This window comes from Oncorhynchus nerka, linkage group LG26, assembly GCF_034236695.1.
Source record: "Oncorhynchus nerka isolate Pitt River linkage group LG26, Oner_Uvic_2.0, whole genome shotgun sequence".
NCBI lineage: Eukaryota > Metazoa > Chordata > Actinopteri > Salmoniformes > Salmonidae > Oncorhynchus > Oncorhynchus nerka.
The window spans coordinates 22,517,785-22,543,958 of record NC_088421.1 but is presented as its reverse complement, the minus strand read 5'-3'; the positions used below and the strand labels follow the sequence as shown (position 1 = coordinate 22,543,958).

Sequence of the window (26,174 nt, the reverse complement as noted above, 5' to 3'; positions counted from 1 at the left end):
GACAGTGACAGTGATAGATGCTGATCATCATAGTGACAGTGACAGTGATAGATGCTGATCATCATAGTGACAGTGACAGTGATAGATGCTGATCATCATAGTGACAGTGACAGATGCTGATCATCATAGTGACAGTGACAGTGATAGATGCTGATCGTCATAGTGACAGTGATAGATGCTGATCATCATAGTGACAGTGACAGTGATAGATGATCATAGTGACAGTGATAGATGCTGATCATCATAGTGACAGTGACAGTGATAGATGCTGATCATCATAGTGACAGTGACAGTGATAGATGCTGATCATCATAGTGACAGTGATAGATGCTGATATAGTGACCGTGACTGATAGATTCTGATCATCATAGTGACAGTGACAGTGATAGATGCTGATCGTCATAGTGACAGTGACAGTGATAGATGCTGATCGTCATAGTGACAGTGACAGTGATAGATTCTGATCATCATAGTGACAGTGATAGTGATAGATGCTGATCGTCATAGTGACAGTGATAGATACTGATCATCATAGTGACAGTGACAGTGATAGATGCTGATCAGTCATAGTGACAGTGACAGTGATAGATGCTGATCATCATAGTGACAGTGATAGATAGATGCTGATCATCATAGTGACAGTGACAGTGATAGATGCTGATCATCATAGTGACAGTGACAGTGATATGCTGATCATCATAGTGACAGTGACAGTGATAGATTCTGATCATCATAGTGACAGTGATAGTGATAGATGCTGATCATCATAGTGACAGTGATAGATGATAGATAGTGACAGTGACAGTGATAGATGATCGTCATAGTGACAGTGATAGATACTGATCATCATAGTGACAGTGACAGTGATAGATACTGATCATCATAGTGACAGTCACAGTGATAGATACTGATCATCATAGTGACAGTGACAGTGATAGATGCTGATCATCATAGTGACAGTGACAGTGATAGATGCTCATCATCATAGACAGTGCTGATCTGATCATCATAGTGACAGTGACAGTCATAGTGACAGTGATAGATACTGATCATCATAGTGACAGTGACAGTGATAGATACTGATCATCATAGTGACAGTGACAGTGATAGATGCTGATCATCATAGTGACAGTGACAGTGATAGATGCTGATCATCATAGTGACAGTGACAGTGATAGATGCTGATCATCATAGTGACAGTGACAGTGATAGATGCTGATCATCATAGTGACAGTGACAGTGATATCATCATAGATGCTGATAGATGATCATCATAGTGACAGTGATAGATGCTGATCGTCATAGTGACAGTGTGACAGTGATAGATGCTGATCATCATAGTGACAGTGACAGTGATAGATGCTGATCAGTCATAGTGACAGTGACAGTGATAGATACTGATCATCATAGTGACAGTGACAGTGATAGATGCTGATAGTCATAGTGACAGTGACAGTGATAGATGCTGATCGTCATAGTGACAGTGATAGATACTGATCATCATAGTGACAGTGACAGTGATAGATGCTGATAGTCATAGTGACAGTGATAGATGCTGATCATCATAGTGACAGTGACAGATAGATGCTGATCATCATAGTGACAGTGACAGTGATAGATGCTGATCATCATAGTGACAGTGATAGATGCTGATCATCATAGTGACAGTGATAGTGATGATCATCATAGTGACAGTGATAGATGCTGATCATCATAGTGACAGTGATAGATGCTGATCATCATAGTGACAGTGACAGTGATAGATGCTGATCATCATAGTGACAGTGATAGATGCTGATCGTCATCAGTCAGATGCTGATCATCATGACAGTGGCAGTGATAGATGCTGATCGTCATACAGTGACAGTGATAGATGCTGATCATCATAGTGACAGTGACAGTGATAGATGCTGATCGTCATAGTGACAGTGATAGATGCTGATCGTCATAGTGACAGTGACAGTGATAGATTCTGATCGTCATAGGGACAGTGATAGATGCTGATCGTCATAGTGACAGTGACAGATGCTGATCATCATATTGACAGTGACAGTGATAGATGCTGATCGTCAGTGACAGTGATAGATTCTGATCATCATAGTGACAGTGACAGTGATAGATGCTGATCATCATAGTGACAGTGACAGTGATAGATGCTGATCGTCATAGTGACCGTGACAGTGATAGATTCTGATCATCATAGTGACAGTGATAGTGATAGATGCTGATCGTCATAGTGACAGTGATAGATACTGATCATCATAGTGACAGTGACAGTGATAGATTCTGATCGTCATAGGGACAGTGATAGATGCTGATCGTCATAGTGACAGTGACAGATGCTGATCATCATATTGACAGTGGCAGTGATAGATGCTGATCGTCATAGTGACAGTGACAGTGATAGATGCTGATCATCATAGTGACAGTGACAGTGATAGATGCTGATCGTCATAGTGACAGTGATAGATGCTGATCGTCATAGTGACAGTGACAGTGATAGATGCTGATCATCATAGTGACAGTGACAGTGATAGATGCTGATCGTCATAGTGACAGTGATAGATGCTGATCATAGTGACATGATAGATGCTGATCATCATAGTGACAGTGACAGTGATAGATGCTGATCATCATAGTGACAGTGACAGTGATAGATGCTGATCGTCATAGTGACAGTGACAGTGACATCGTCATAGACAGTGATAGATGCTGATCGTCATAGATGACAGTGATAGATGCTGATAGTCATAGTGACAGTGATAGATACTGATCATCATAGTGACAGTGACAGTGATAGATGCTGATCGTCATAGTGACAGTGACAGTGATAGATGCTGATCGTCATAGTGACAGTGATAGATGCTGATCGTCATAGTGACCGTGACAGTGATAGATTCTGATCATCATAGTGACAGTGACAGTGATAGATGCTGATCGTCATAGTGACAGTGACAGTGATAGATGCTGATCGTCATAGTGACCGTGACAGTGATAGATTCTGATCATCATAGTGACAGTGATAGTGATAGATGCTGATCGTCATAGTGACAGTGATAGATACTGATCATCATAGTGACAGTGACAGTGATAGATGCTGATAGTCATAGTGACAGTGACAGTGATAGATGCTGATCGTCATAGTGACAGTGATAGATACTGATCATCATAGTGACAGTGATAGTGATAGATGCTGATCGTCATAGTGACAGTGATAGATGCTGATAGTCATAGTGACAGTGACAGTGATAGATGCTGATCGTCATAGTGACAGTGATAGATGCTGATCGTCATAGTGACCGTGACAGTGATAGATTCTGATCATCATAGTGACAGTGACAGTGATAGATACTGATCATCATAGTGACAGTGATAGTGATAGATGCTGATCGTCATAGTGACAGTGATAGATGCTGATCATCATAGTGACAGTGACAGTGATAGATGCTGATCGTCATAGTGACAGTGATAGATGCTGATCGTCATAGTGACAGTGACAGTGATAGATTCTAATCGTCATAGGGACAGTGATAGATGCTGATCGTCATAGTGACAGTGACAGTGATAGATGCTGATCATCATATTGACAGTGGCAGTGATAGATGCTGATCGTCATAGTGACAGTGATAGATGCTGATCGTCATAGTGACCGTGACAGTGATAGATTCTGATCATCATAGTGACAGTGACAGTGATAGATGCTGATCGTCATAGTGACAGTGACAGTGATAGTTGCTGATCGTCATAGTGACAGTGACAGTGATAGATTCTGATCATCATAGTGACAGTGATAGTGATAGATGCTGATCGTCATAGTGACAGTGATAGATACTGATCATCATAGTGACAGTGACAGTGATAGATGCTGATAGTCATAGTGACAGTGACAGTGATAGATGCTGATCGTCATAGTGACAGTGATAGATACTGATCATCATAGTGACAGTGACAGTGATAGATGCTGATAGTCATAGTGACAGTGATAGATGCTGATCGTCATAGTGACAGTGACAGTGATAGATGCTGATCGTCATAGTGACCGTGACAGTGATAGATTCTGATCATCATAGTGACAGTGATAGTGATAGATGCTGATCGTCATAGTGACAGTGATAGATGCTGATAGTCATAGTGACAGTGACAGTGATAGATGCTGATCGTCATAGTGACAGTGATAGATACTGATCATCATAGTGACAGTCACAGTGATAGATACTGATCATCATAGTGACAGTCACAGTGATAGATACTCATCATCATAGTGACAGTCACAGTGATAGATGCTGATCATCATAGTGACAGTGACAGTGATAGATACTCATCATCATAGTGACAGTCACAGTGATAGATACTGATCATCATAGTGACAGTCACAGTGATAGATACTCATCATCATAGTGACAGTGATAGATACTGATCATCATAGTGACAGTGACAGTGATAGATACTGATCATCATAGTGACAGTCACAGTGATAGATACTGATCATCATAGTGACAGTCACAGTGATAGATACTCATCATCATAGTGACAGTGACAGTGATAGATACTGATCATCATAGAGACAGTGACAGTGATAGATAGATGCTGATCATCATAGTGACAGTGATAGATGCTGATCATCATGAGATGACAGTGACAGTGATAGATGCTGATCATCATAGTGACAGTGATAGATGCTGATCATCATAGTGGCAGTGACAGTGATAGATGCTGATCGTCATAGTGACAGTGACAGTGATAGATACTGATCATCATAGTGACAGTGACAGTGATAGATGCTGATAGTCATAGTGACAGTGACAGTGATAGATGCTGATCGTCATAGTGACAGTGATAGATACTGATCATCATAGTGACAGTGACAGTGATAGATGCTGATAGTCATAGTGACAGTGATAGATACTGATCATCATAGTGACAGTGACAGTGATAGATGCTGATCGTCATAGTGACAGTGACAGTGATAGATGCTGATCGTCATAGTGACAGTGATAGATGCTGATCATCATAGTGACAGTGATAGATGCTGATCATCATAGTGACAGTAACAGTGATAGATGCTGACAGTGACAGTGATAGATGCTGATCATCATAGTGACAGTGACAGTGATAGATTCTGATCGTCATAGGGACAGTGATAGATGCTGATCATCATAGTGACAGTGACAGATGCTGATCATCATATTGACAGTGGCAGTGATAGATGCTGATCGTCATAACGACAGTGACAGTGATAGATGCTGATCATCATAGTGACAGTGACAGTGATAGATGATGATCGTCATAGTGACAGTGATAGATGCTGATCGTCATAGTGACAGTGACAGTGATAGATTCTGATCGTCATAGGGACAGTGATAGATGCTGATCGTCATAGTGACAGTGACAGATGCTGATCATCATATTGACAGTGGCAGTGATAGATGCTGATCGTCATAGTGACAGTGATAGATTCTGATCATCATAGTGACAGTGACAGTGATAGATGCTGATCGTCATAGTGACAGTGACAGTGATAGATGCTGATCGTCATAGTGACCGTGACAGTGATAGATTCTGATCATCATAGTGACAGTGATAGTGATAGATGCTGATCGTCATAGTGACAGTGATAGATACTGATCATCATAGTGACAGTGACAGTGATAGATTCTGATCGTCATAGGGACAGTGATAGATGCTGATCGTCATAGTGACAGTGACAGATGCTGATCATCATATTGACAGTGGCAGTGATAGATGCTGATCATCATAGTGACAGTGACAGTGATAGATGCTGATCATCATAGTGACAGTGACAGTGATAGATGCTGATCGTCATAGTGACAGTGATAGATGCCGATCGTCATAGTGACAGTGACAGTGATAGATTCTGATCGTCATAGGGACAGTGATAGATGCTGATCGTCATAGTGACAGTGACAGATGCTGATCATCATATTGACAGTGGCAGTGATAGATGCTGATCGTCATAGTGACAGTGATAGATGCTGATCGTCATAGTGACAGTGACAGTGATAGATGCTGATAGTCATAGTGACAGTGATAGATACTGATCATCATAGTGACAGTGACAGTGATAGATGCTGATCGTCATAGTGACAGTGACAGTGATAGATGCTGATAGTCATAGTGACAGTGATAGATACTGATCATCATAGTGACAGTGACAGTGATGATGCTGATCATCATAGTGACAGTGACAGTGATAGATGACAGTGACAGTGATAGATGCTGATCGTCATAGTGACAGTGATAGATGCTGATCATCATAGTGACAGTGATAGATGCTGATCATCATAGTGACAGTGACAGTGATAGATGCTGATCATCATATTGACAGTGGCAGTGATAGATGCTGATCGTCATAGTGACAGTGACAGTGATAGATGCTGATCATCATATTGACAGTGATAGATGCTGATCATCATAGTGACAGTGACAGTGATAGATGCTGATCGTCATAGTGACCGTGACAGTGATAGATTCTGATCATCATAGTGACAGTGATAGATACTGATCATCATAGTGACAGTGACAGTGATAGATGCTGATCATCATAGTGACAGTGACAGTGATAGATGCTGATCGTCATAGTGACAGTGATAGATACTGATCATCATAGTGACAGTGACAGTGATAGATGCTGATCATCATAGTGACAGTGACAGTGATAGATGCTGATCGTCATAGTGACAGTGATAGATACTGATCATCATAGTGACAGTGATAGTGATAGATGCTGATCATCATAGTGACAGTGACAGTGATAGATGCTGATCATCATAGTGACAGTGATAGTGATAGATGCTGATCAGCATAGTGACAGTGATAGTGATAGATGCTGATCGTCATAGTGACAGTGATAGATACTGATCATCATAGTGACAGTGATAGTGATAGATGCTGATCATCATAGTGACAGTGACAGTGATAGATGCTGATCATCATAGTGACAGTGATAGTGATAGATGCTGATCATCATAGTGACAGTGATAGTGATAGATGCTGATCGTCATAGTGACAGTGATAGATACTGATCATCATAGTGACAGTGACAGTGATGGATGCTGATAGTCATAGTGACAGTGATAGTGATAGATGCTGATCGTCATAGTGACAGTGATAGATATTGATCATCATAGTGACAGTGATAGATACCGATCATCATAGTGACAGTGACAGTGATAGATGCTGATAGTCATAGTGACAGTGATAGTGATAGATGCTGATCGTCATAGTGACAGTGATAGATACTCATCATCATAGTGACAGTGACAGTGATAGATTCTGATAGTCATAGTGACAGTGATAGATACTGATCATCATAGTGACAGTGACAGTGATAGATGCTGATAGTCATAGTGACAGTGACAGTGATAGATTCTGATCGTCATAGTGACAGTGATAGATACTGATCATCATAGTGAAAGTGACAGTGATAGATGCTGATAGTCATAGTGACAGTGATAGTGATAGATGCTGATCGTCATAGTGACAGTGATAGATACTGATCATCATAGTGACAGTGATAGATACTGATCATCATAGTGACAGTGACAGTGATAGATGCTGATAGTCATAGTGACAGTGATAGTGATAGATGCTGATCGTCATAGTGACAGTGATAGATACTGATCATCATAGTGACAGTGACAGTGATAGATGCTGATAGTCATAGTGACAGTGATAGATAATGATCATCATAGAGACAGTGACAGTGGTAGATGCTGATAGTCATAGTGACAGTGATAGATACTGATCATCATAGTGACAGTGACAGTGATAGATGCTGATAGTCATAGTGACAGTGACAGTGATAGATACTGATCATCATAGTGACAGTGACAGTGATAGATTCTGATCGTCATAGTGACAGTGATAGATACTGATCATCATAGTGAAAGTGACAGTGATAGATGCTGATAGTCATAGTGACAGTGATAGTGATAGATGCTGATCGTCATAGTGACAGTGATAGATACTGATCATCATAGTGACAGTGACAGTACTGACCATCAGATGACTGATCGTGATAGTGACAGTGATAGATACTGATCATCATAGTGACAGTGACAGTGATAGATGCTGATCGTCATAGTGACAGTGATAGATACTGATCATCATAGTGACAGTGACAGTGATAGATGCTGATAGTCATAGTGACAGTGACAGTGATAGATGCTGATCGTCATAGTGACAGTGATAGATACTGATCATCATAGTGACAGTGACAGTGATAGATGCTGATAGTCATAGTGACAGTGATAGATGCTGATCATCATAGTGACAGTGACAGTGATAGATGCTGATCGTCATAGTGACAGTGACAGTGATAGATGCTGATCGTCATAGTGACCGTGACAGTGATAGATTCTGATCATCATAGTGACAGTGATAGTGATAGATGCTGATCGTCATAGTGACAGTGATAGATGCTGATAGTCATAGTGACAGTGACAGTGATAGATGCTGATCGTCATAGTGACAGTGATAGATACTGATCATCATAGTGACAGTCACAGTGATAGATACTGATCATCATAGTGACAGTCACAGTGATAGATACTCATCATCATAGTGACAGTCACAGTGATAGATGCTGATCATCATAGTGACAGTGACAGTGATAGATACTCATCATCATAGTGACAGTCACAGTGATAGATACTGATCATCATAGTGACAGTCACAGTGATAGATACTCATCATCATAGTGACAGTGATAGATACTGATCATCATAGTGACAGTGACAGTGATAGATACTGATCATCATAGAGACAGTCACAGTGATAGATACTGATCATCATAGTGACAGTCACAGTGATAGATACTCATCATCATAGTGACAGTCACAGTGATAGATACTGATCATCATAGAGACAGTCACAGTGATAGATACTCATCATCATAGTGACAGTGACAGTGATAGATGCTGATCATCATAGAGACAGTGACAGTGATAGATGCTGATCATCATAGTGACAGTGATAGATGCTGATCGTCATAGTGGCAGTGACAGTGATAGATGCTGATAGTCATAGTGACAGTGACAGTGATAGATACTGATCATCATAGTGACAGTGACAGTGATAGATGCTGATAGTCATAGTGACAGTGACAGTGATAGATGCTGATCGTCATAGTGACAGTGATAGATACTGATCATCATAGTGACAGTGACAGTGATAGATGCTGATAGTCATAGTGACAGTGATAGATACTGATCATCATAGTGACAGTGACAGTGATAGATGCTGATCGTCATAGTGACAGTGACAGTGATAGATGCTGATCGTCATAGTGACAGTGATAGATGCTGATCATCATAGTGACAGTGATAGATGCTGATCATCATAGTGACAGTAACAGTGATAGATGCTGATCGTCATAGTGACAGTGACAGTGATAGATTCTGATCGTCATAGGGACAGTGATAGATGCTGATCGTCATAGTGACAGTGACAGATGCTGATCATCATATTGACAGTGGCAGTGATAGATGCTGATCGTCATAACGACAGTGACAGTGATAGATGCTGATCATCATAGTGACAGTGACAGTGATAGATGATGATCGTCATAGTGACAGTGATAGATGCTGATCGTCATAGTGACAGTGACAGTGATAGATTCTGATCGTCATAGGGACAGTGATAGATGCTGATCGTCATAGTGACAGTGACAGATGCTGATCATCATATTGACAGTGGCAGTGATAGATGCTGATCGTCATAGTGACAGTGATAGATTCTGATCATCATAGTGACAGTGACAGTGATAGATGCTGATCGTCATAGTGACAGTGACAGTGATAGATGCTGATCGTCATAGTGACCGTGACAGTGATAGATTCTGATCATCATAGTGACAGTGATAGTGATAGATGCTGATCGTCATAGTGACAGTGATAGATACTGATCATCATAGTGACAGTGACAGTGATAGATTCTGATCGTCATAGGGACAGTGATAGATGCTGATCGTCATAGTGACAGTGACAGATGCTGATCATCATATTGACAGTGGCAGTGATAGATGCTGATCATCATAGTGACAGTGACAGTGATAGATGCTGATCATCATAGTGACAGTGACAGTGATAGATGCTGATCGTCATAGTGACAGTGATAGATGCCGATCGTCATAGTGACAGTGACAGTGATAGATTCTGATCGTCATAGGGACAGTGATAGATGCTGATCGTCATAGTGACAGTGACAGATGCTGATCATCATATTGACAGTGGCAGTGATAGATGCTGATCGTCATAGTGACAGTGATAGATGCTGATCGTCATAGTGACAGTGACAGTGATAGATGCTGATAGTCATAGTGACAGTGATAGATACTGATCATCATAGTGACAGTGACAGTGATAGATGCTGATCGTCATAGTGACAGTGACAGTGATAGATGCTGATCGTCATAGTGACAGTGATAGATGCTGATCATCATAGTGACAGTGATAGATGCTGATCATCATAGTGACAGTGACAGTGATAGATGCTGATCGTCATAGTGACAGTGATAGATGCTGATCGTCATAGTGACAGTGACAGTGATAGATTCTGATCGTCATAGGGACAGTGATAGATGCTGATCGTCATAGTGACAGTGACAGTGATAGATGCTGATCATCATAGTGACAGTGACAGTGATAGATGCAGATCGTCATAGTGACAGTGATAGTGATAGATGCTGATCGTCATAGTGACAGATTCTGATCATCATAGTGACAGTGATAGATACCGATCATCATAGTGACAGTGACAGTGATAGATGCTGATAGTCATAGTGACAGTGATAGTGATAGATGCTGATCGTCATAGTGACAGTGATAGATACTGATCATCATAGTGACAGTGATAGATACTGATCATCATAGTGACAGTGACAGTGATAGATGCTGATAGTCATAGTGACAGTGATAGTGATAGATGCTGATCGTCATAGTGACAGTGATAGATACTGATCATCATAGTGACAGTGACAGTGATAGATGCTGATAGTCATAGTGACAGTGATAGATACTGATCATCATAGAGACAGTGACAGTGGTAGATGCTGATAGTCATAGTGACAGTGATAGATACTGATCATCATAGTGACAGTGACAGTGATAGATGCTGATAGTCATAGTGACAGTGACAGTGATAGATACTGATCATCATAGTGACAGTGACAGTGATAGATTCTGATCGTCATAGTGACAGTGATAGATACTGATCATCATAGTGAAAGTGACAGTGATAGATGCTGATAGTCATAGTGACAGTGATAGTGATAGATGCTGATCGTCATAGTGACAGTGATAGATACTGATCATCATAGTGACAGTGATAGATACTGACCATCATAGTGACAGTGACAGTGATAGATGCTGATAGTCATAGTGACAGTGACAGTGATAGATGCTGATCATCATAGTGACAGTGATAGATACTGATCATCATAGTGACAGTGACAGTGATAGATGCTGATCGTCATAGTGACAGTGATAGATACTGATCATCATAGTGACAGTGACAGTGATAGATGCTGATAGTCATAGTGACAGTGATAGATACTGATCATCATAGTGACAGTGACAGTGATAGATTCTGATCGTCATAGTGACAGTGACAGTGATAGATACTGATCATCATAGTGACAGTGACAGTGATAGATTATGATCGTCATAGTGACCATGATAGATACTGATCGTCATAGTGAAAGTGATAGTCATATTGATAGTGATCGTGATGCTGATAGTGATACTGATAGTGATTGTGAGAGAGATCATAACATAGGTAGTTTGTTTTCAGATCCAATGTTAATATGTGCATTGATAGCTCAGCGATATTGGATTACATACTATGGTGATGTAAGTCTCTCCTCCTAAGAGAGAGAGAAGAGTGAGAGATTAGCTGTCCGGACTAGACTGGCATGACCATTCAAGGGATGTGAGTATCTCTGGAATCTGGATGCATGGAACTAGTTTCACTCTGGTCTTCTTGCTGATCCAGGAGAGCTCAACATGGCACGACACGTAAAGAAAATCACCACTGCCAGTAACATCCCCTGCCAGTAAGGATTACAGCTTTCTTTCCCGTTGAGACTTGCTGTCTTTGAAGTATCCTCCTTCATCCCTGGTGCTTTATGTTCATTTCTAACACATGTTTCTGTTCTGAGTGCTTCCCTAAAGCCTTTTCCTGAGGAATACTGTAGCTTTCTTCTCAGAGAAAGGTACAGTATTCCTTTGAACCTACTGTTGAACCTACCTGCCAAGGTTGTAATATCTCTGTCATGTTTGACCAAATCCTGGATTTACCATAAGGGCTCTGACTTAACAGTGTAAACCCATTGACTGTCTGCTTTTATGTATATAGTATCTTGTAAAAGACTGACAATCATATAGCTAGCAAGCCTTCATTCAAGATACTGTTCTGGGTGCTGAGATTATGATATTGGAGGCTAGCTCTGGTCCAGAGATACATGTGGATTTTTTTCCATGTTAGTGTATTTTAGGCTAGCTCTGGTCCAGAGCTACATGTGGACTATCTTCCCGGTTGGTCTATTGGTGGATAGGTCTGGGTCAGAGTTACATGTGGACTATCTTCCCTTTAAGTCTATTGGTGGATAGCTCTGGGTCAGGGTTACATGTGGATTATCTTCCCTTTAAGTCTATTGGAGGATAGCTCTGGGTCAGGGTTACATGCAGTCTATTTTCCCGGTTGGTCTATTGGAGGATAGCTCTGGTCCAGGGTTACATGTAGACTATCTTCCCGGTTGGTCTATTGGAGGATAGCTCTGGGTCAGGGTTACATGTGGACTATCTTTCCGGTTGGTCTATTGGAGGATAGCTCTGGGTCAGGGTTACATGTGGACTATCTTCCCTGTTGGTCTATTGGAGGATAGCTCTGGTCCAGGGTTACATGTGGACTATCTTCCCGGTTGGTCTATTGGAGGCTAGCTCTGGTCCAGGGTTACATGTGGACTATCTTCCCTGTTGGTCTATTGGAGGATAGCTCTGGTCCAGGGTTACATGTGGACTATCTTCCCGGTTGGTCTATTGGAGGCTAGCTCTGGTCCAGGGTTACATGTGGACTTTCTTCCCGGTTGGTCTATTGGAGGCTAGCTCTGGTCCAGGGTTACATGTGGACTATCTTCCGTGTCGTCTGTTGGAGACTAGCTCTGGTCCAGGGTTACATGTGGACTATCTTCACTGTTGGTCTATTGGAGGCTAGCTCTGGTCCAGGGTTGCATGTGGACTTTCTTCCCTGTTGGTCGATTGGAGGCTAGCTCTGGTCCAGAGTTACATGTGGACTGTTTTCCGTGTCGGTCTGTTGGAGCCTTGGAGGCTAGCTCCCAATCCCACTGTTCAGGCCATTCCTACATTTCCTAGAGACGGAAAATAATCCCTTAGTCTAGGGAAGAAAATGGATTTGCAACACGGCTACAGCAGGCTACAGGTCATTGAGCATGTTACTGCAATTTATGCACTGTTCAATCTTCAGCATATATCCTCATTACATGATGCAGGATGCATCCTGACGTTTGGTAGGACAGTGGGTCAGGCATAGAGATCTTATTCAATTCCTACGGTATATGTCATTCTATGGGGTCGGGTCCTCTGTCTGACCTCCTCCAAGGTCTTAGTACCCATCCTAAGAGCTGTAGACCTGCGCTGTAGACTTGGCACTGCCATCCTACTGAACAAAGTATTGGCAATGAGATCTGTGTCCCAAATGGCACCCTTTCCCTTTATAGTGCACTACTTTTGGCCAGAGCTCTATGGGCCTGGGTCAATTGTACACTATATAGAGAAAATATTGCTATTTGGGATGCACATAAACACTCTGTGTGTTCATTGGTCTACTCTGTGTTTTCTGATAGTACAGTGATTATACAGTTCATCAGATCATGGTGGGGCTTCTGACTCACACTCCAACAGTAGGACTGCTGGGTATTTGGAGTACAGTACATTGTCTCCAGGATGTTTGTAAACATTGTTCTTAATGTAAGAATGAAATGAATTTTGCAAAGAGGATTGGTACAGTAACAGAAACAGGGAGCCCCCTCCGCCCCTCCCCTTCCCCCCACCGCACAGTTCACAAGGGATTATATCGGTCTGCTATCGAAACTTGCCAAGAGATTCCCCTCCCCCAATTTTTTGGGTTGCATTTGCTGGCAATCCCTCTTTATGCCCGGGCAGCAACTGTTGTTGGACTTTAAACGACAGATGAAGACAAGCTGATGAACAGAGCAGGGAAAGAGAGCATGATGGAGAGACGTGAGGTCAAAGGGTGAGGTCCATAGAGAGTGGAGGAGGTAAAGAAGGAAGGAGAGAGGGAATAGAAGGAGGTTAGACTAGACTGGTCTACGTGCATTTTGGTGAGGGTTTTCTCTATTCTTCCTCATGTAGAAATGCCATCTGCATGGCTGATGAATTATAATCATGTGCGATTGTGCAGCTGTCTGTTTGTAAATGTGCCACTCAGGTTCCTGACGCTGACTTCACACACCGCCATGTTGCTCTCCAGATGTGTTTATCGCTGGTGGGAGTGGGATTCATCATCCCTCTCTACACTCTGTTGGAGCTGGTGCTGCTGGTCACTGCATTGGAACACTGGAACAGACAGACTAGGCAGACTGAGTAGTTATTAGTTGAATATTATTATAATGTATCAAACCTGATCAGATTTACATTGCTTACATAATATTGGTGCTTTTATGTAATGGTCTTATTTGGATTGCATGTCCACCTATTGTTTTGACGATGTTTGAACCTGTCTAGTCTGATATCTGATGTTAGGCTGGATGTTCCTTCTCTGGCAGAAGTGGGGGGTTTGGTTTAGGTTGTGATGTGGGGGTGACGTCGGTGATTCTCTGGTTGACTTGAATAGAATTGTGCACCATCACTCACATTGTCAGATTATCGTTGACCATTCCCATGACATGACTCTCAGATGATTGTCAGAGTGCTTTCTTACTCCGTCTCTCTCCGTCTCCCTCCGTCTCTCTCCGTCTCTCTCCGTCTCTCTCCGTCTCCCTCCGTCTCTCTCCGTCTCCCTCCGTCTCCCTCCGTCTCTCTCCATCTCTCTCCGTCTCTCCCGTCTCCTCCGTCTCTCTCCGTCTCTCTCCGTCTCTCTCCGTCTCTCTCCGTCTCCCTCCGTCTCTCTCCGTCTCTCTCCGTCTCTCCGTCTCCCTCCGTCTCTCTCCGTCTCCCTCCGTCTCTCTCCGTCTCCCTCCGTCTCTCTCCGTCTCTCTCCGTCTCTCTCCGTCTCTCTCCGTCTCTCTCCGTCTCTCTCCGTCTCTCCGTCTCTCCGCTCCGTCCGTCTCTCTCGTCTCTCTCCGTCTCTCTCCGTCTCTCTCCGTCTCCCTCCGTCTCTCTCCTCGTCTCTCTCTCCGTCTCTCTCCGTCTCTCTCCGTCTCTCTCCGTCTCTCTCCGTCTCTCTCCGTCTCCCTCCGTCTCTCTCCGTCTCTCTCCGTCTCTCTCCGTCTCCCTCCGTCTCTCTCCGTCTCCCTCCGTCTCTCTCCGTATCTCTCCATCTCTCTCCGTCTCTCTCCGTCTCCCTCCGTCTCTCTCCGTATCTCTCCGTCTCTCTCCGTCTCTCTCCGTCTCCCTCCGTCACTCTCCGTCTCTCCCGTCTCCCTCCGTCTCTCTCCGTCTCTCTCCGTCTCTCTCCGTCTCTCTTCGTCTCTCTACGTCTCCCTCCGTCTCTCTCCGTCTCTCTCCCAACTGTTTTCCATCCATCTTTCTCCACCTCCATATCCTGTATTATTCAGGTTGTGGGTACATTCCTTCTCAATGTAATGACATTTATCAGACCTTAACCTGACTGATCTGTCAGATCTATGTTACTCATCTTAGTCATGGTGATGGTGTTAAACTGGTCTGAAAACAACTCCTCGCCTCTTCCCCCTCTGTCTTTGCAGATCTCAAGGAACCAGGTGTAAGACAACAATATGGTCTACGTTTCCCCAAGCCAATAGAAAGGCTAAGGGGAGCCACGTTGATGCTTACACCAGAGGAAGAGGCATGGGGCTGTTTTCTGACCAGGCAGATGTGTTGTCACAGTACACCTCCCTCTCTCACTGTCTCCCTCTCTACCACAGACAGGATGACGAATCAGCAGCCAGTCCACCAGTCTAACAAGGCCCATTATGATGAGCCACCCATTGTTGGAGCTGGAGTGTTGGATTTGTTGGAACCCAAACTTCCCAATAGTTTCTTGGGAACCTACTGTGGCTTCCTCATCCGAAACTCACTGCTCGTCCTCACTATACTGGGTAGGTGCCTACCTCGCTTCATGGTGGTCAACTGTCAGGAAATCAATTATTTCATCGCTTTCAGTGGTTATAACGTGTTACGCTGCATTTCAGCTCTCTGTATTACCTGTGCTTGCTAACAATTTTTTATATATAAACATTTGATTAAATGTTTTATTTGCCCATCCCCCTCTTTGGACGACAATAACAAACTTTCTCTCTTATTTTTTTACAGCTTTCTCACACACATTTTACACCCATGGCAATTCTCTCTTTGTTTTCTTCACCGTAGTCACATATCAAGAATATAGTTAGTACATACAGTGCATTCGGAAAGTATAAAGACCCCTTACATTTTTTCCACATTTTGTGAAGTTAGAGCCTTATTCTAAAATTGATTTTAATTTTTTTTTTTTATTCCCTCATCAATCTACACATAAAACACCATAATGACAAAAGAAAAATACGTTTTTAGAAATGTTTGCAAATGTATAAAAACAAAGAAATAGAAATATCACATTTACATAAGTATTCAGATACTTTACTCAGTACTTTGTTGAGGCACCTTTGGCAGTGATTACAGCCTTGAGTCTTCTTGGGTATGATGCTTTGCACACCTGTATTTTGGAGGTTTCTTCCATTCTTCTCTGCAGATCCTCTCAAGTTCTGTCAGGTTAGATGGGGAGCGTCGCTGCACAGCTATTTTTCAGGTCTCTACAGAGATGTTCGATCAGGTTCAAGTCCAGGCTCTTGCTGGGCCACTCAAGGACATTCAGAAACTTGTCCCAAAGCCACTAGTGCGTTGTCTTGGCTGTGTGGTTAGGGTTGTTGTCCTATTGGAATGTGAACCTTCGCCCCAGTCTGAGGTCCTGAGCGCTCTGGAACAGGTTTTCATCACAGATCTTTCTGTACTTTGCTCCGTTCATCTTTCCATCGATCCTGACTAGTCTACCAGTCCCTGATGCTGAAAAACATCCCCACAGCATTATGCTGCCACCACCATGCTTCACTGTAGGGATGGTGCCAGGTTTCCTCCAGACGTGACACTTGGCATTCAGGCCAAAGGGTTCAATCTTGGTTTAATCAGACCAGAGAATCTTGTTTCTTATGGTCTGAGAGTCCTTTAGGTGCCTTTTGGAAAACTCCAAGCAGTCTGTCATGTGCCTTTTACTGAGGAGTGGCTTCCGTCTGGCCAGTCTACCATAAAGGCCTGATTGGTGGAGTGCTGCAGAGATGGTTGTCCTTCTGGAAGGTTCTCCCATCTCCACAGAGGAACTCTGGAGCTCTGTCAGAGTGACCATCGGGTTCTTGGTCACCTCCCTGATCAAGGCCCTTCTCCCCAGATTGCTCAGTTTGGCCCGAGCAGCCAGCTCTAGGAAGGGTTTTTGTGGTTCCAAACGTCTTCCATTTAAGAATGATGGAAGCCACTGTGGTCTTGGGGACCTTCAATGCTGCAAAAAAAAAATTGGTACCCTTCCCCAGATCTGTGCCTCGACACAGTCCTGTCTCGGAGCTCTACGGACAATTCCTTCGACCTCATGGCTTGGTTTTTGCTTTGACATGCACTGTCAACTGTGGGACCTTATATAGACAGATGTGCTTTTCCAAATCATGTCCAATTGAATTTACCACAAGTGGACTCCAATCAAGTTGTAGAAACATATCAAGGATGATCAATGGAAACAGGATGGACCTGAGCTCAATTTCGAGTTTCATAGCAAAGGGTCTGAATACTTGTAGTTACGTTTTCGCTTTATCATTATGGGCTTTTGTGTGTAGATTAATGAGGATTTAAATATTTTTTAATCCATTTTAGAAAAAGGCTGTAACGCAACAAAGTGTGGAAAAGGTCAAGGGGTCTGAATACTCTCCTAATGCACTGTACACATCACTTCTTGTTGGCACTCGTGTACTTACTGTAAATCCCCTGGAATGGAAATGAAATCCAATGAGTCAGACACTGTGATTATAAACCCTCTCAAAATGCTCTTCTGAAGCGTTTCACTGGAATCTCTTCTCTCTGCGCTCTCACGGAAGCTGTAAGGGTGACAGAGGAAACCATTGTGTGGCTGTTGTGCTTACTCCTCTCCTCTGTGAACTGTAACAGGTGTAATAGCGGGGTCGCTGTTTGGGATGCTGCTGCGGTATGTTTCTATTACAGACCCCAACACCCTGATGCTGGTGTCCTTTCCTGGAGACATCCTCATGAGGATGCTGAAGATGCTCATCTTGCCCCTCATCATCTCCAGCCTCATCACAGGTACACTGTTGTAATACACACACACACACACACACACACACACACACACACACACACACACACACACACACACACACACACACACACACACACACACACACACACACTCAGGCAGGTGGAAGGTGCCCTGCTCATCAGCCTGTCTCTCTCCCTCCCAGGTCTGGCTGGTCTGGATGCTCGTTCCAGTGGGAGGATGGGCTCCAGGGCCATGGTCTACTACATGTCCACTACGGTCATAGCTGCCATCCTGGGGGTCATCCTGGTCCTGGGGATCCACCCGGGAAACCCCAAACTCAGGAGCAGTCAGGGGCAGGACACGGCCCCCAAGAACCAGGAGGTCAGCAGTGTGGACGCCTTCCTGGACCTCATCAGGAACCTGTTCCCTGAAAACCTGGTGCAGGCCTGCTTCCAACAGGTAGGACCCAGACCCAGAACTACAACTGGACCCAGACGCAGAACTAAACCCTGACCCCATCAAACAATGGATGTTCAGTTGTTATTGTGAGATTTGGACCCTATCAAAGCCTGACTTTAATGACCAGCATTGGGAATGTGTGGCTTATGGGGCAATTGTGTCCAATTCGCAATTGATTGTTACAGAGCGTTCAGAAAGTATTACAGCCCTTTACTTTCCCCACATTTTGTTGTGTTAAAAAGTGATTCAAATGGATTTCATTGTCTTTTTTTGTCACCGATCTACACTAAATACTCTGTAATGTCAAACTGGAAGAACAATTCTAACATTTGTAAAATATTTGTGAAAAACAAAACAGTAATATATCTTGATTAGAAAAGTACTCAACCCCATTACATGTTAGAGTCACCTTTGGCAGCGATTACAGGTCTGAGTCTTTCTGGGTAAGTCTGTAAGAGCTTTGGATTGTACAATATTTGCACATTCTTTTTAAAATTCTTGAAGCTCTGTCAAAACCGTAACTAGGCCACTCAGGAACATTCAACGTCATCTTGGTAAGCAACTCCACTGTTTATTTGGCCTTGTGTTTTAAGTTATTGCCCTGCTGTCTGTTGGAAAGCAGACTGAACCAGGTTTTCCTCTAGGATTTTGACTGTGCTTAGCTCTATTTTGTTTCTTTTTATCCTAAAAAACACTCCCTTAGTCATTGCCGATCACAAACATACCCATAACATGATGCAGCCACCGCCATGCTTGAAAATATGAAGTGTGATACTCAGGGATGTGTTCAGTTGGATTTTCCCCAAACATAAAACTTTGTATCCAGGACATAAAGGTAATTTCTTTGCCACATTTTTTTTGTAGTTTTACTTTAGTGCCTTACTGCAAACAGGATGCATATTTAGGAACATTTGTATTCTGTCGTGCTTCCTCCGTTTCACTCTGTTGATTAGGTTAGTATTGTGGTGTAACTACAATGTTGTTGATTCTTCCTCAGTGTTCTCCTATCACAGCTCATAAACTCTGTAACTGTTTTAAATAGGTGCCCCTCTTTGCGAGGCATTGGAAAACCTGATCTTTGTGGTTGAATCTGGGTCCATTGTGTGACTTATTAAGCAAATGTGGACTTTTTAGTTTATTTAGGCTTGTCATAACAAAGGTGTTGAATACTTATTGACTCAACACATTTCAGCTTGTCATTTGTAATTAATACGTAAAAATTCCTCAAATATAATTCCACTTTGACATTATGGGTTATTGTTTGTAGGCCAGTGACCAAAAATCTCTATTTAATCCATTTTAAATTCAAGCTGTAACACAACAACATGTGGAAGAAGTTAAGGGGAGCCAATAGTTTGGAAGGGACTGTATATATACAGACTAGTTCATAAAAAGGAATGGCTTATGTCATCACGGAAGTAGAGTTTTGCTTTAGAGTAGAGAAGGGTATTTACAGTACTATATAGGTAGAGAACATTGAACAGAACAACATGAATTGGGGTATTTACAGTACTATATAGGTAGAGAACATTGAACAGAACAACATGAATTGGGGTATTTACAGTACTATATAGGTAGAGAACATTGAACAGAACAACATGAATTGGGGTATTTACAGTACTATATAGGTAGAGAACATTGAACAGAACAACATGAATTGGGGTATTTACAGTACTATATAGGTAGAGAACATTGAACAGAACAACATGAATTGGGGTATTTACAGTACTATATAGGTAGAGAACATTGAACAGAACAACATGAATTGGGGTATTTACAGTACTATATAGGTAGAGAACATTGAACAGAACAACATGAATTGGGGTATTTACAGTACTATATAGGTAGAGAACATTGAACAGAACAACATGAATTGGGGTATTTACAGTACTATATAGGTAGAGAACATTGAACAGAACAACATGAATTGGGGTATTTACAGTACTATATAGGTAGAGAACATTGAACAGAACAACATGAATTGGGGTATTTACAGTACTATATAGGTAACAGAACAACATGAATTGGGGTATTTACAGACTACATTGAACAGAACAACATGAATTGGGGTATTTACAGTACTATATAGGTAGAGAACATTGAACAGAACAACATGAATTGGGGTATTTACAGTACTATATAGGTAGAGAACATTGAACAGAACAACATGAATTGGGGTATTTACAGTACTATATAGGTAGAGAACATTGAACAGAACAACATGAATTGGGGTATTTACAGTACTATATAGGTAGAGAACATTGAACAGAACAACATGAATTGGGGTATTTACAGTACTATATAGGTAGAGAACATTGAACAGAACAACATGAATTGGGGTATTTACAGTACTATATAGGTAGAGAACATTGAACAGAACAACATGAATTGGGGTATTTACAGTACTATATAGGTAGAGAACATTGAACAGAACAACATGAATTGGGGTATTTACAGTACTATAGAACAACATGAATTGGTATTTACAGACTATATAGAACATTGAACAGAACAACATGAATTGGGGTATTTACAGTACTATATAGGTAGAGAACATTGAACAGAACAACATGAATTGGGGTATTTACAGTACTATATAGGTAGAGAACATTGAACAGAACAACATGAATTGGGGTATTTACAGTACTATATAGGTAGAGAACATTGAACAGAACAACATGAATTGGGGTATTTACAGTACTATATAGGTAGAGAACATTGAACAGAACAACATGAATTGGGGTATTTACAGTACTATATAGGTAGAGAACATTGAACAGAACAACATGAATTGGGGTATTTACAGTACTATATAGGTAGAGAACATTGAACAGAACAACATGAATTGGGGTATTTACAGTACTATATAGGTAGAGAACATTGAACAGAACAACATGAATTGGGGTATTTACAGTACTATATAGGTAGAGAACATTGAACAGAACAACATGAATTGGGGTATTTACAGTACTATATAGGTAGAGAACATTGAACAGAACAACATGAATTGGGGTATTTACAGTACTATATAGGTAGAGAACATTGAACAGAACAACATGAATTGGGGTATTTACAGTACTATATAGGTAGAGAACATTGAACAGAACAACATGAATTGGGGTATTTACAGTACTATATAGGTAGAGAACATTGAACAGAACAACATGAATTGGGGTATTTACAGTACTATATAGGTAGAGAACATTGAACAGAACAACATAAAACAACATATAGGTAGAGAACATTGAACAGAACAACATAATTGGGGTATTTACAGTACTATATAGGTAGAGAACATTGAACAGAACAACATGAATTGGGGTATTTACAGTACTATATAGGTAGAGAACATTGAACAGAACAACATGAATTGGGGTATTTACAGTACTATATAGGTAGAGAACATTGAACAGAACAACATGAATTGGGGTATTTACAGTACTATATAGGTAGAGAACATTGAACAGAACAACATGAATTGGGGTATTTACAGTACTATATAGGTAGAACATTGAACAGAACAACATGAATTGGGGTATTTACAGTACTATATAGGTAGAGAACATTGAACAGAACAACATGAATTGGGGTATTTACAGTACTATATAGGTAGAGAACATTGAACAGAACAACATGAATTGGGGTATTTACAGTACTATATAGGTAGAGAACATTGAACAGAACAACATGAATTGGGGTATTTACAGTACTATATAGGTAGAGAACATTGAACAGAACAACATGAATTGGGGTATTTACAGTACTATATAGGTAGAGAACATTGAACAGAACAACATGAATTGGGGTATTTACAGTACTATATAGGTAGAGAACATTGAACAGAACAACATGAATTGGGGTATTTACAGTACTATATAGGTAGAGAACATTGAACAGAACAACATGAATTGGGGTATTTACAGTACTATATAGGTAGAGAACATTGAACAGAACAACATGAATTGGGGTATTTACAGTACTATATAGGTAGAGAACATTGAACAGAACAACATGAATTGGGGTATTTACAGTACTATATAGGTAGAGAACATTGAACAGAACAACATGAATTGGGGTATTTACAGTACTATATAGGTAGAGAACATTGAACAGAACAACATGAATTGGGGTATTTACAGTACTATATAGGTAGAGAACATTGAACAGAACAACATGAATTGGGGTATTTACAGTACTATATAGGTAGAGAACATTGAACAGAACAACATGAATTGGGGTATTTACAGTACTATATAGGTAGAGAACATTGAACAGAACAACATGAATTGGGGTATTTACAGTACTATATAGGTAGAGAACATTGAACAGAACAACATGAATTGGGGTATTTACAGTACTATATAGGTAGAGAACATTGAACAGAACAACATGAATTGGGGTATTTACAGTACTATATAGGTAGAGAACATTGAACAGAACAACATGAATTGGGGTATTTACAGTACTATATAGGTAGAGAACATTGAACAGAACAACATGAATTGGGGTATTTACAGTACTATATAGGTAGAGAACATTGAACAGAACAACATGAATTGGGGTATTTACAGTACTATATAGGTAGAGAACATTGAACAGAACAACATGAATTGGGGTATTTACAGTACTATATAGGTAGAGAACATTGAACAGAACAACATGAATTGGGGTATTTACAGTACTATATAGGTAGAGAACATTGAACAGAACAACATGAATTGGGGTATTTACAGTACTATATAGGTAGAGAACATTGAACAGAACAACATGAATTGGGGTATTTACAGTACTATATAGGTAGAGAACATTGAACAGAACAACATGAATTGGGGTATTTACAGTACTATATAGGTAGAGAACATTGAACAGAACAACATGGTAATTGAACAGAACAACATGAATTGGGGTATTTACAGTACTATATAGGTAGAGAACATTGAACAGAACAACATGAATTGGGGTATTTACAGTACTATATAGGTAGAGAACATTGAACAGAACAACATGAATTGGGGTATTTACAGTACTATATAGGTAGAGAACATTGAACAGAACAACATGAATTGGGGTATTTACAGTACTATATAGGTAGAGAACATTGAACAGAACAACATGAATTGGGGTATTTACAGTACTATATAGGTAGAGAACATTGAACAGAACAACATGAATTGGGGTATTTACAGTACTATATAGGTAGAGAACATTGAACAGAACAACATGAATTGGGGTATTTACAGTACTATATAGGTAGAGAACATTGAACAGAACAACATAATTGGGGTATTTACAGTACTATATAGGCAGAGAACATTGAACAGAACAACATGAATTGGGGTATTTACAGTACTATATAGGTAGAGAACATTGAACAGAACAACATGAATTGGGGTATTTACAGTACTATATAGGTAGAGAACATTGAACAGAACAACATGAATTGGGGTATTTACAGTACTATATAGGTAGAGAACATTGAACAGAACAACATGAATTGGGGTATTTACAGTACTATATAGGTAGAGAACATTGAACAGAACAACATGAATTGGGGTATTTACAGTACTATATAGGTAGAGAACATTGAACAGAACAACATGAATTGGGGTATTTACAGTACTATATAGGTAGAGAACATTGAACAGAACAACATGAATTGGGGTATTTACAGTACTATATAGGTAGAGAACATTGAACAGAACAACATGAATTGGGGTATTTACAGTACTATATAGGCAGAGAACATTGAACAGAACAACATGAATTGGGGTATTTACAGTACTATATAGGTAGAGAACATTGAACAGAACAACATGAATTGGGGTATTTACAGTACTATATAGGTAGAGAACATTGAACAGAACAACATGAATTGGGGTATTTACAGTACTATATAGGTAGAGAACATTGAACAGAACAACATGAATTGGGGTATTTACAGTACTATATAGGTAGAGAACATTGAACAGAACAACATGAATTGGGGTATTTACAGTACTATATAGGTAGAGAACATTGAACAGAACAACATGAATTGGGGTATTTACAGTACTATATAGGTAGAGAACATTGAACAGAACAACATGAATTGGGGTATTTACTATATAGGTAGAGAACAGTACTATATAGGTAGAGAACATTGAACAGAACAACATGAATTGGGGTATTTACAGTACTATATAGGTAGAGAACATTGAACAGAACAACATGAATTGGGGTATTTACAGTACTATATAGGTAGAGAACATTGAACAGAACAACATGAATTGGGGTATTTACAGTACTATATAGAGAACATTTTGACAGAAATGCAGCTAGAACCTTAAAGTCCCAGGCGCTCCATATTATGATCCTTCCATTTCCCAGAAAATGACGACTTTGGAGAACGACACATGTGAGTGGTGTTAGCTGTGCAGATCCTAATTCCCTCTCTTTATTCCAAGCTTTTGTTGTTGCATTGGACATTTGATGTCTCCCTCTGAACATCTTTCCCCTTGTATTGACCAATAGCTGTTCTTGTGTTGACATTTTCACTTGACATTAAAGGAATTTATCAGAGGCTAGCGCGAATTTATCAGCCAGCGCGACTTATAGTTAATGTATTTCTCTTAAGATAGCTAGGTGAGACAACCACACATCGTAGTCATAGTGAGAACAGTTTTCCTCTGGAGAAGTTATCAGCAAAGAGTGCTAGTAGGAAAAGACAAGTGCAGGTTTGATTTTTTTATTTTTAGGGGCGAGGAGGGAGGGAATTAGACTGAGATGTCTTATTTAAGATACTCTTTGAAGAGGTAGGGTTTCAGACGTTTTTGGAAGAGGAGCAGGGACTCTACTGTCCTAGCATCAAGGGGACATGGTCCTGTACCTAGGTGGCTGATCATAGGACAGAACAGGAGAGGACAGGAGAGAACAGGAGACTACAGGACAGGATAGGGCAGGACAAGACTGTGTGATTTACAAAGCAACGCTGCCTGGCAGATATGATTGCTGTTAATCCAAGCAGGCGGATCATTTTTAAGCGATAATCCAGACCTCAATCATGTTGCAGCAGTTCCCTTCTTTTGTCCAAATCCTGTGTTTTTTCTCTCTCTCTCCTTATCTCTCTCATTCTCTCTCTCTCCTTATCTCTCTCATTCTCTCTCTCTCCTTATCGCTCTCATTCTCTCTCTCTCCTTATCGCTCTCATTCTCTCTCTCTCCTTATCGCTCTCATTCTCTCTCTCTCCTTATCGCTCTCATTCT

General features: G+C 41.0%; 1 protein-coding gene across 1 annotated transcript in view; it reads left to right on the top strand.

Annotated features, from left to right (window-relative positions):
- Positions 1 to 26,174, top strand: part of LOC115121665 (excitatory amino acid transporter 2-like) — a 142,037-nt gene that overhangs the window by 77,723 nt on the left and 38,140 nt on the right. Inside the window, exons 2-4 of the mRNA XM_065010261.1 lie at positions 16,106 to 16,279; positions 18,366 to 18,518; positions 18,677 to 18,933. Coding sequence (XP_064866333.1) covers positions 16,106 to 16,279; positions 18,366 to 18,518; positions 18,677 to 18,933 — 584 coding nt within the window. The remainder of the gene's footprint in view (positions 1 to 16,105; positions 16,280 to 18,365; positions 18,519 to 18,676; positions 18,934 to 26,174) is intronic.